The sequence below is a fragment of the Cynara cardunculus genome (assembly GCF_001531365.2).
Source record: "Cynara cardunculus var. scolymus isolate 2C chromosome LG 5, CcrdV1, whole genome shotgun sequence".
Taxonomy (NCBI): Eukaryota; Viridiplantae; Streptophyta; class Magnoliopsida; order Asterales; family Asteraceae; genus Cynara; species Cynara cardunculus.
In genome coordinates, this window is record NC_037532.1 from 27,546,983 (window position 1) to 27,559,744 (window position 12,762).

Sequence of the window (12,762 nt, forward strand, 5' to 3'; positions counted from 1 at the left end):
GTTGTATATAGAAGTTATATATACTTCAACAAGAAATGGTTAAATTAAAGCGAGGAAAGTTCAGTTGCAAACCTTTTTTTCTGTTATAAATCGATCATGATAAATGATACACCATTCATGATGAATATCCCGTAAATGTAAATGAACGGGTAACGTGTCGCGTTCTTATCTGTCTCACCGGTTCATAATTGAACTTAGGTTCACAAGTGAAGCTATCCCTGAAAGTAAAACATAAGAGATTTTGAGATTATTGGGTGGATGGCATGAACAAGGGGGTTGAATGTAATTATGTAATATTATAGGGGGTTTAATGTAATAATAACGAACTTCTGAATCCGTACAAAATTCCCGAAATGTAAGCGCTTTTCTGTTAACAACAAGCGGGCGGTTTTCCACATTTTCGTTTTTTCGAGTTTATTCCGCTCGTCTTCGCTCTTCGCCCCTTCCATTTTCAAAATCATTCTCCATAGTTTCTTGTAGGAAAACCAAAAATCCAGATCAATTTCCCAGGAAATTCTATTCAATTTGATACAAAATGGTTTATTAGGGATCGAAGGGGAAAGATAATCGGAGATTTACGATGGAGAAGACAGACCAATCGCGGAAATTGTATACTCGTATGAGATTATGGGAGTTACCTGATCAATACGTTGCGGAACCCCTTGATGTTTCCACTGGTCCTTGTTTGGCTGTTAATCGAGATGGCTCTTTGGCTCTTGTTGGTTTGTTTCTTTTTCCTCTTTTCAGACTTTATTGCTTTCATTTTTTATATATTAGATTGAAAATGGATGGGCTGGGTGTCAACTGACCACTTGAATTTTATATTTTATGTTCATTATTCATGTACGAAATTCTATTGTCACTGGGATTTGGTTTTAGTATAATTGGGTGGTTTTGATACGTTTGCTGCTAATGAATCTTATAACTTTTGTTTATGTAGATGAAGTCCCACATTGTACGACCGTTCGAGTTCCTAGAATTCAGACAATTTACGGTGTTGTTGGGATACTAAAGCTTTTGGCAGGTCAGAGGATGATTATAGTACTAGAAAGAAAAACAAAATTTTGGTGCATAATTGTATGCAAGCTCAAAAGTCATGATACAAAGGTTTGGTTTGCAAATAAGTAGACACTAGGATTTTGAACAGTGTGTCACAGTAGCTTGTACTCAGCTACATATTATCTGTTACTTACTGATTATCTTATTTAATAATTTGGTGATTAGAATCAAGAAATCAGGTTTCATATAGTTGTAGGAATTGATGTGAGAAATGGGATAACAAGCATCTTACTTCAGGCATCTTGTTAAAATATATTGGACACAGAAGGGTACAAAAATTTATGAGAGATTAGATATATATTCATATAAGAGTTTGTATTGTTTTTCTACGAAATGGAGTAAACAAGTAATTAAACCAGGGTCCACTTAGAATGTATGCCATTTTGGAGTATGATTTAAGGTAGTTCAACTTACAGTTTAAATGTTCATTTTTTCATTTGTAAATTGTAATGGAAAATGTTTGATGAAAATGCTAACCAAAAAAGTATATGGTAAATACTGGATAGAAGTTTGATTTAACTGATTTCAGAGTTCTTTAGGTAGCGTTTGGTACGCAGACATGATTGAACATGACTGAACAGGACAAGAGGATAGGACTAGACTGTGTTTGGTATGACTAAGACTGTACAAGACAGAACTAGATAAGTTGCCTCCAAAAGTTATTTTATGATTTTATATATCATATAATAATATAATAGTTATAATTAACACAAATAAAGTAAATAATTTAATTTTATAAACATTTTTACACAATTTTCATATACATAAATATAAAATAGTACCAAATTTGAATGACTTTTTTTATATAATTGATGGTATTTTGATAAAAACCCGATTCATATAAAGAAGAATTATGTTTTATTCGGTTCGGAAAATTCTTATTAATTAGTGAAGGCAAGGTAGAGACTGTTACAACAAAAATGGTTGTTGAGATAGAAGCATTGGTAATTAGTGAATGATAGTGGTTGTGGAGGACGTGAAAATGGTGGGTAGTGGTGGTGGTGGTGGCGGTTGACAGTGGTGGAGGAGGTAGTTGTGGTCTATGTGGTAGAGGTAGGTGTGATGGTGGGCAGTGGTGGTGGTAGTCGATAGTGGTGGCCGACAATGGTAGTGGTAGCCGGTGGTGATGGTGGGAAGTGGTAGCCGATGGTGGAGGTGGGGTGGCCCATGGTGGTGGCGATGAATGGTGCCGGTTGGTGCTGACTATGGTTGTGGAGGTGGTGGAGGAGGTTGTAGTAGAAGAGAAGGTGGAGGTGGCCAACAGTGGTAGTGGTGGTGGAAATAGACGGTGGTGGTCAGTGGACGACGACGGTTGTGGAGGTGGTGGAGGAGGTTGTAGTAAAAGAGGAGGTGGAGGTGGCCAACGGTGGTGGTGGTGGTGGTGGCAATGAACGGTGGTGGTCCGTGGACGAAGATGGTTGTGGATGTGGTGGAGGAGGTTGTTGTAGTAGAAGAGAAGGTGGAGGTGGTCAACGGTGGTAGTGGCGATGGTGGTGGTAAGTGGTCGATGGTGGTTGTAGAGTTGGTGATAGACAGTGGTAGTCGATGGTCAATGGTGGTTGTGGAGGAGGGGCAGGTCACTGACGGTGGCTATGGCAGCGGCCGCAACTAGCGGTCGTGACCACTAAAACAAATACCATGTTAAGGTTATATATCAAACGAGGGTGGGTTAGTTTTATTTTAGTTTCTGTCTCATTCTTGTCCGATCTTGTTCCACCTATTTTGGTGGAACAAGAAAAAGTCTTTTTTGTCCCACGCTGTCCCACCTTGTTGCAGTTCTTGTCCTTGTCCCATATCACACCAAACGTGAGACAGTGAGTTATTCTCCTGTCCCATGTCGCGCCAAACGTGGGACAGTGAGTTTTGCCACGTCCTTCCTGTCCTGTCCTGTTCCATCCCATGTACCAAACGCAGCCTTACAGAACAGTTCTTGAGTTAAGAGTTCAAATTGTGGTTTGAAATTTATTTTCAGAGTTCTGCACATCCTTTTTCTGCAGAGAAATTTTCATTGATATGACTCTTTAACTGTTTCCATATGTTGGCAGGATCATATTTGATAGTTATAACAGAACGTGAATGTGTCGGGTCATACCTAGGCCATCCCATCTACAAACTTTTGTCACTGAAAGTTTTTCCTTGTGATCGTGCAGTAAAGAACGCCCGTGATGAAAAGGTGAAACTACTGTAGGTTACTGTTTTGGATTCTTTTTGTTTGGTAGGTGATAGCATATGAAAGTGTGTAACGGTTTTCCATTTCTGCCAGAAAAAGATGGAATCCGAGTTTTATGGCCTGTTAAAAGTTGCTGAGAAAACACCTGGCCTTTATTTTTCATATGATGTCAATATAACACTAAGGTCTGATATCTTCTCCGTATTTATGATGTGTCGATGATTCTTGTCATTGAAGATCAATAAATTTTGATTTGAGCTTTACCTTTTGACCTTTGATGTTTCCTTTGTCTCTACCCAATCGTCATTTGTATTGGAATATGCTTTTCTTTCTTAAATGTTAAACAAGACAACATGCAGATACCATTTTATTTTCTCTTCCAGAAATTAAACTTCTTAGATCATCCAACTCCCCTAATTCTTGATCTCAAGGGTGATGAACTTGTTTGCCATTTCCATCTTGCAGTGCCCAACGGTTGAATGACTTGGGTGATGAATCAAGTTGGCTTCCTCTCTGGAGGCAGGTAAGTATTGTCTCAAAACTGAAGGTCTTTACACTGATAGTTGTTTCATAACTCAAGCAGTTTCTTAAGGCTGCATATATATACATATATATACACACACACACATGCATTATATTATCAAGAATGATGATTTTTCAGCATATAATATGCCTATGCCTCGTTTTACATCTGAAACACACGTGGAAATTTCCTGATGTCACAGGCAGAGCCTCGGTTTCTATGGAATAATTACATGTTGGAACTTCTCATAGATAACAAGGTTAGTTTTTCCATCTTATTAGAACATGCCTAAGCTCAATTGCTTCAAAAAGTTTCATATCCCTGATGGCGGACATTGACAACATATGCAGAAGCTTGATCCGTACATTCTTCCTATTCTTCAAGGGAGTATCCTTTTTCTGTCGGTATTAGTTTTCTTTTGAACCAGTGGTTGATAGCTGATGCGTCTCAACTGGTAGATCAACTTCAATTTTTTGCAGAACTGTTTAACTGTCATACCCTTAACCTAGTACCAGCTTACCAGAACTTTCAAGCAGCAATCGGAAAAGATATTATAGACGTTACCCTGATAGCAAGGAGGTGTACTAGGAGAAATGGTATGGCTCAAAAAGTAATGCACAACATCGAAGTTAATCTTTTTCATATATTTGTATGGAGAAATTGGCACATTCTAGCATAATGTCATTGAACTAGCAGATAAATCATGAATAGCAGTAAACTGAAAACACAGACTAGAGTAGTGTAATTCCAAAGGACAGCCGTATCTGCTTACAAGGATGGAGTACATCATGTTTTTCAGAGAATTTATTTACTCAAGCACTATAGCAATAAGGCAATAATGGTGTTTTATACCTCCCCTTTTGGTTTTGGTCTCTTGCATTAGTAGAAAACGTACTCTAGCTACATAATTACACTCGGTTTCACCGTAACAAGTTCATATATATTTACCATGACCTTTTCTTAGTCACTAATAGACAAGACTTTTAATTAGTGTCTATTATAAATCTGAGCAGGGACTCGGATGTGGAGAAGAGGGGCTGATCTTGATGGGTATGTAGCAAATTTCGTGGAAAGTGAACAAATCATACAGTTAAAAGGGTATACAGCATCATTTGTACAGGTATACTTTCTTATACTTCTGTTTTCCCTTTAGTGTCCATTTTATATATCTTCGATGTTCGGTCGTCAGACCCCTTTAAGAAACGCATTTGAAGTGAATAATTGTTAACCTTTTGATTCCTGAATGATTCTTGGGGTTTTGAATCTAAAATTTGGTTTGCCTAATGACATAAGAAAATACAAATTGATACTTACTTGATCAGTATCGATTCTTTTGAATAAAAAATCCTTCTCAATTTCCATGACAAAAATTATAAATATATGTAAACCTCAAAACGTAAATTGTTACACAGATACCAAATTGGGTATCTTATTTATATTGCCTATAAATAAAGGGAATTTGTTGGAATAAAAAAAGGCCCGGCTGGGTATTCACCGGGCCAGGTCCAAAAAGGCACTTCGAACAAAATAAAAGCAAGAATTTCAGTTGTCAATAGCTTTGATCATATGACATTTACCAGAACAGTAGACAAATTATCTTGATAAAAGCAAAAGGGGGTGTTCTTTCTTGTATGACAATAGGAGTTGATGTGTTATCATAATAAACAAATAACATTAGTTATTTTGCAAGACTGCCAGTCATTTTTCGGAAGACGGGGGTTAAACATTATTATTAACAGAAGCATGTAGATAGATGCTAGTTATGTTACTAGGTCCTACAACATGAAGTGAAAAATGCAACCCCTTCTTATTTCAGTGTTTTTGCTTTCCTCTGACAGTCAACAACTCTACCATATACATGTCCATGAGCACTCTGAAAATCTTATTGGTCATATATAACGTTCATGTTCCATTTCCCATATGACCCTATTTACAGTTTTTTCTTTGTCTAGAAGGAAGTATGGTCATATCACATAATGCTTCAAATGTGAGATCCAATAACCACTCATGTAGAAAACGCATTCTAGCCCATTATCTGAAGTGCAAAATTTTGGTCTAATGGGATCTGAACTTGACCATGTAATCAAAGTTGAAAAAACTCTCAAGAGGAATTTGAGTGAAAGTGGCTGAAATGTGGATGTTGAGGTGGACGAATAGGGTTGCAGCTATCATGGGCAGAGATGGGAGTTGCACTGATCATGGATAAATTGAGAGATTGAAGATTTCAGTGGTTTGGACACGTTTATAGGTGGCATATGATGGAGCCGGTGAGGATGTTGAGAGCGTTACAGTTGATAGGGTGAGTAGGACGTGGCAGCCTTAGACATTTCCTAGGACATAGCCTCTGATAGGAGTTCTTGGAGACACAGGACTAGGGTAAAAGCTTATGTGTGGGAGGCTGTACCTATCCTAGACACGGGGAAGGGGGGGGGAGAGGTAGAGGGTGAGGGTTAAAGAATCAGCGGTTAGTTTTCCAGGTAGGGGGGGGGGTCTACCAAGTTTTACCTTCTTTCTTTTCTACTATGTCTCCTCGTAACTTTCTTGTATCCTTTCATGTTACTTGTTTTTACCTTTTACCCCATTTCCTTCTTGTAGTTATTTGTTCTTCTTGTCCAAAAGTCTCTTTGCCTGCTGCACTTCTTTAACTTTTCGAAATCCTTTTTGCAAAACTTCGCAACAACAAAAAAATACAAGAGGGGGGGGGGTCTTTTTGGGTAAGCTTAGCGCCCAGGTGGTCTTCGTAATAGAAGAGACATTTGGCGATAAGCTTGCGCTACAGAAACAACCTTTTTAGTGCCTCACTGCACCCTCAACTCTGTTGCCAATTGATTCATATTTTGTAACTCCTAATGAGAATTATAATGTATTAATGTATATATAGTAGATACAAATATAAAAGAATTCAAATATATGCTTTCCGACCATTTTATGATGTGTGAATTTCCAAGGGACGTTGTAACCAAAAATAACAAGTAATTCCTATTTGAATATGTAGTGAGGACTCAGGAGGTACTACAGAAGATATGAAACCAATGAATTGGACTTGGTTGACATTCAAAATGACCAATGAGAAATCTTTTGTAATATGTGGGTAATTTTATTTTTATTTGAAAAGCAGGACTGTCAATTTAATATATGACATTTTGATCATGTATTTATGGAAAAACTGTTGAGATACAGTAATGGTAGGTTGCCATGGTCTCTTATGGTATAAGTTTCATATTGGTTAACTTATGAAATGTGTGCATTCATCTAAATTCTTAGGAACTGAAGGGGATCTTTGGCATCCCCATATCTATGTATTTAAAATCCTCTTTCATCGTCTTCATGCATATTCTTTTATTGGATTAACCATTATAGAGACAGTTCTTAGATTTTTTGTATGTAGGTCCGAGGGTCAATTCCTTTTCTCTGGGATCAGATTGTTGATTTGTCATATAAGCCCAAGTTTGAGATTCTGAAACCCGAGAAAGCAGTGAGTGTACAATGCTGAACTAGTTGTTTAATTAATATTTCACATGCCTATATCTTCTTAACAGTTGATGCTTTTATATGATTATTTCTGCAGCCTCGAGTTGCGGAACGGCACTTTCTGGATTTAAACAAGAAATATGGAAATGTTTTAGCCATTGATCTTGTAAATACGGTATGTATGTATGTATGTATGTATGTATGTATGTATGTATGTATGTATGTATGTATGTATATGTGTGCATATATTTCTCATGCCAGTGCTTTTTTCTCAATGGATAACTCGGTAGATATATATAGGTCAAATCCCTAGTCACTTATATTCTCTTTTCAGTTGAGTTGGTTGGTTTGCTAGGTTTCAACTTATCTGATTCACCTATCTGCTTCCCAAACCCACCAAAGAAAATGTAACGGACCAAGGTTTACTATGCTTGACTATTTTGTTTAACTTATATCTCTTTATTTTTATAGCGTGGTGATGAAGGACGCTTGACTGAAAAGTTTGCCACTGCAATGCAGAGAATTATTAGTGATGATGTGAGGTATATCTTGGCTAATTTTCCCAGTTTGCGCATATGTGGCTTGGTGTATTTTCTATGCCGATGCTAAACTTGCTAAGCTCTGCAGATACTTGCACTTCGACTTCCATAAGATATGTGGACATGTTCATTTTGAGCGGCTATCTATCCTTTATGATCAAATTGAAGATTTCTTGATTAAAAATAGGTAAGCATTACTTCTTAAGGAGATAAATTTATGGTCAACTCTAATTTGAGATAAATTATCAAACTTAGGTACAAGCTGTTGGGATGGTTTTTTCAGAGTGGCCAAACTGATAATTTTTTACACAGCAGTGACCAAGTATAAGTGATGGAAGTTATTCATCAGATTAAAAGGGTGTTGCATGATTTATTTTACTCTTTAGGGCATAAACTTCAACGAAAATTGTAAATGTTTATGATTATAGCGAGATGGTTATAAATGAGACAAGTCTTGAAAATATTAACAGTACAAGATGGGAAATAGACAATAGGCATACAAATAAGACATCCACTGATGAAGGATTCCTCGAAAAGTTCAGGATTAGTAATCTTTTTTAGAAATAACCTACTTAAGGGGACTAATGATGGAGGACTAACCTAGACTCTAGAAGTTGGAGCACAGATCTATTAATAAAATCTAAGTTATCTATAGTGGCTTTGTCATTATATGATATTCAACACCTGGATGAGAAGGGTCCCAATAATGTGATTCTGTGTGAGATGATAGCCACTTTTTTGTTTTTGGCCCTTGATTTTTGGCTATGTGAACAGTAGATTGCTTGTCACAGTATAGCTTATCAGTTTGTCCAGCCAACCCACCAAGTAAGCATTTGTCTAGGAAACAATGATCATTGTTTGGTACTTGAACTCATCACTAGAATTTTGGCTTTCTAAATTTCTAATGAATGCTAGGACCATAGGGATTGTTAAATTCAAGAGTAAAAATATAGAGGATGGTAACAAAAAGAGGCTTGGTAAGTTGAACTATTTGGATTACATTAATAACAATGTGGCATACGTCTGGTTCTGAAATGTGACTTTTCTTTTCAATTGATAGGTACTATCTGTTAAATGATAAGGGTGAAAAAGTTGAAACGCAAATTGGAATAGTGCGGACGAATTGTATAGATTGCTTAGACCGTACAAATGTCACACAGGTATATTACTTTGAAGTTTGTATATTCTTCGTCTTTGTTTATTATGTAAACTTGTGTTAGTACAGTTTCTGGAATATGGTGATCAGCTTTTTAATCTTTTCTTAAGCTTACAAGGAGCGCTTATAACATCCATCATATTACTGTTTCAGATTTTACTTTTCTGTTGGTGCAGAGCATGATTGGGCGAAAAATGTTGGAATTCCAACTTCAAAGGCTTGGTCTTTTTGATGCTGAAGAAAGCATCAGCACACATCCCAATTTTGATGACTGCTTCAAAATATGTATGTAGTTTGGTTTCCTTTCACATTGTTGTTTTTAGTTCTCACTCACTTTCTTATGCGATATGTTTCCAACAGTATGGGCTAATCATGGGGATGATATTAGCATCCAGTATTCTGGCACACCTGCTCTCAAAGGAGATTTTGTCAGGTACTTGCTCAGTTTTCTACTTACGATAGATACTGCAAGTTTCAAGTGTAGTTGATTCTTCTGTATTAACTACAGTATATTGAATTAATCTACTTATATAGTTAGTATGATCGTTTAGCCCAGTTAAAGTCCATTTATTCTATAATTTGTTCATTGTGGAAGACTGAAGATAGCAGGATCCATGTTCTTCCTTGAGACTTCTATTAACTGTATAAGTTAATTCTAATATAATCTCATGCTTTATTCAACCTCTAATTCATTTCAATATCACCACCTTCCCGATTCTGTTTAGCTTTGTGTTCTGAACTGTGAGAATGAAGGTAAATAAAGTTATGGGTAGACAAGTGTTCAAGAAGCACAATTTCTGTTCTCTTATTCCGAAAAGTGTGGTGATTATTAGGGAATGTTGGCTGCGATGTAATATGAAAAGGACAGTTTACAGATGGAGCCAAGTCTGATAACCTCAGTTGGAGTACATCCATTTCAGAAGCTTTGAAGCAAAACTTGAGAAAAATGACACTACAATGTTCATGTGGTTTTGAGATAATTCTTCTTGTGCTAGTTCTTTTCAGCAGTTTTGTTCTCTTTGCAGAGGCCAAAGTAGTGCAGTTTGCCAATATATAGAGTGAGGTCAGGGGAACCCCCCCCCCCCCCCCCAAAAAAAAATAAAAAACTGAGGGACACCCTAATAACCATTCATCTGTACGGTATGCACATGTGCATACAAGTAATTGAAGATGTTTCCTGGTTTCTATGCACATGAGCATGTGAATGTACATGTGCATACCGGACAAATTACTTGTATGCACATGAGCCTGACCCTATATATATACATATAGACTAAGGATCGTGTGAGAATAGGAGTTAAGATGAGAAGCGTAAGAAGAGATCTGGACCCTTGATCACTTTTAATCTCACCTCCACCCATGAATTGGGCTTGATACGGGAATTGATCTGGTGCACCTCGGTGCATCTCATTAGTGTTGATACTTGATTAGGGTTGATCCAAGGGTGGAGATCCCTTCTCACCGTAACTTCCATTCTCACCGGAACCCTACCCTATATATATAATGTGTATATATATTAATACTTATTGCAATTAATGTTATATAGCATTTCTAAGACCAGTTTGGCTACACATCTTGAGGGCCCAGAATCACGTTTGAGCCGTAAAAGAAGTTGCATGCTCATCTTGCAGCGTGTGACAGAGGTCAAAATAGTTAAAATGTAAAAATTATCTTATGTAGAAGTTCTATAACACACATCTATTTTTATGAGAACTAGAAATCTACAGTTTCTGTAGATATATTTTTCACAAAATCAGTAGGTTTCCCAAACTAACCATCAGACCCATTCTAGTGCTATTCTCTCCCAAGCACAAATAATATCGAGTCCTAACCCTCAAGTTCGTTGTCTTAATGCCAATTCTACTAACCTTGTCTCTGCCTACACTCCAACATTCAAAATAAAATCTTATTTATTGCTGATGTTTGGTGATAGCTTTGTCTTGAAGTTGTACAAGTTCATGAAAAGAAGCTTTTGGTTTAATTTGCATGTAATATTTTTTTTTGGGTATTTCTTCTAGATTTGGTCGGAGGACAATCAAAGGAATTCTTAAAGACGGATGGAATGCGCTAATGCGCTATTACCTGAATAATTTTGTTGATGGTACAAAACAGGTCAGCATACTTATCTATTCACTTTGGCTACTCTGTTATCATCCTGAAGTAATAAGTATTTAAAGGGAAAAAACTTGGGATGTGATACACTTTTTCGTGGTTGTTTATTTTCTGAAACAAGCCAAGTCTTCTCAAAGGCAATGGCTGTCTTAGATTGGTGTGTTGTATATATATATATATAGTCGCTGCTGAACTATCCCTTTGTGTATTTTTACTTATTTTTTTAGATGGCTGCATATTTCATTATTTGTTCATATATCTAGTTTTTCTCATGTAGGATTCAATTGATTTGGTGCAAGGGCATTACATTGTTTCTCTTTCGCGAGACTTGGCTCCTAAGCTGAAAAAAGGAGGGCTAGAGAATATTGCGGTGAGTATAGTTTGATGAACCAGCATCTAGTATAGGTTCCGGAGTTCTTGGTTATATGGAATATATTTTTCACCGATACTAGGATAATCTCTTACTGATGATAGATACTGTTGTTGATTATGTTTTCACTCATTTTGCAGCCCTTTCCTGTTGTTTTGGGAGTGGTCTTGATGGGGATCTTTTTTTCATTGATGTCAATCATGCGAGGTGAGCAAATCTATGGCTACCATCGATTTTTATACATATTTACTCTCCTTATAACTACACTTAATTTCTATTTATTCGAGTCTAGATATTCATTGATCCTACATCTTATTCAGTTCGAGATGATTATTGGCAATTGCCACTTTCTATTTTCTGGGCAACGCTCAGTATAGTGATCATAAGATACGTAAGAGCCAATCGCCGGGCTTTCTGCAACAGACCACGGCTGCACAAACCGCCACACTGATTTCTGACAGCCACAGGTACTTAATTTGACCTTCGAAAGATTTTTCGCTCTTCGCTGTTGCTGGCTAAGCTAATTGCATCATTTCTCATATATATATAGCTCTCACATTGTTCATCGGTGATATATTATATATAAGTTCGGTAACTATATATTTTTGGGTGATTCGAAACTGTTGAATCCTTTTGTATCAACAGAAAGACTTCTAACTTCTTTTAACTGTAATTTGAATTTTGCTAGTAGCTGTTTGACTAGAAAAGTCAACAAAAAGTTATATATTTTTTGTTTTATTTAGAGTAAATTAGGTTTTTTCGTCCATATGGTTTGTTGAAACTTGCTACTTTTGTTCCTATGATTTTGAAATTATGATTTTCATCCCTTTAATTTACAATTTATTGCTATGTCCGTCCTATAAAATTTAAACTTTATTGTTGTCTTCATCCTTGTAGTTTACAATTCATTGTTATTTTAGGGCCTATTTGTTAGCAGCTTAATGAGATTCACAGCCTATTCGGTCAGCTATACATAATTGTTTGATAGTAGCTTATTCAATAAGCTTACAGGTGAGAGCTTTATGCAGAAAACTCAAGTTTTTTCCAAACCTCTCCCTTCCAATTAGAAAGACCGTTCCTACTGTCTAAGAAAAAAACACCAAACAAAACCTTCACTATTTATATAGACACCTTAATAAATACATACATATTTATCCATTTAGGACTTAATGAAAAACCAACTAACCAACCCCTTAGTCCCTCATACTTAAAGGTGTAGAAGTTACATTCAGGGACAAAAATAGCAATGAACTGCAAACAATAGGGATGAAAACTATAATTTCAAAAGTAGAGGGACGAAGGACAAATCACACGGGGACGAAAAACATAATTTACTCTTTTATTTATTTATGGAGTTTTAAT

General features: G+C 36.5%; 1 protein-coding gene across 1 annotated transcript; it reads left to right on the forward strand.

Moving 5' to 3' along the window:
• Window positions 1-7: 7 nt before the first annotated feature.
• LOC112512099 (phosphoinositide phosphatase SAC6-like) lies at window positions 8-12,000 on the forward strand. Its single transcript, XM_025117907.1, has 20 exons — window positions 8-722; window positions 941-1,024; window positions 3,105-3,232; window positions 3,323-3,414; window positions 3,695-3,752; window positions 3,955-4,011; window positions 4,106-4,139; window positions 4,268-4,348; window positions 4,766-4,872; window positions 7,141-7,227; window positions 7,321-7,398; window positions 7,695-7,765; window positions 7,851-7,949; window positions 8,823-8,922; window positions 9,095-9,203; window positions 9,279-9,351; window positions 10,937-11,030; window positions 11,308-11,400; window positions 11,541-11,607; window positions 11,721-12,000. The coding sequence occupies exons 1-20, from the start codon at window positions 581-583 to the stop codon at window positions 11,849-11,851; spliced, it is 1,785 nt and encodes a 594-aa protein (XP_024973675.1). The 5' UTR covers window positions 8-580; the 3' UTR covers window positions 11,852-12,000.
• The last annotated feature ends 762 nt before the right edge of the window (window positions 12,001-12,762 follow it).

Excerpts from the sequence above, each read along its gene's own strand:
- LOC112512099 (XM_025117907.1), top strand. The coding sequence starts at position 581 with ATGGAGAAGACAGACCAATCGCGGAAATTGTATACTCGTATGAGATTA. Across the intron at positions 723-940 it reads TGGCTCTTTGGCTCTTGTTG|ATGAAGTCCCACATTGTACG; the intron begins GTTTGTTTCTTT and ends TTGTTTATGTAG. Across the intron at positions 4,873-7,140 it reads ATACAGCATCATTTGTACAG|GTCCGAGGGTCAATTCCTTT; the intron begins GTATACTTTCTT and ends TTTTGTATGTAG.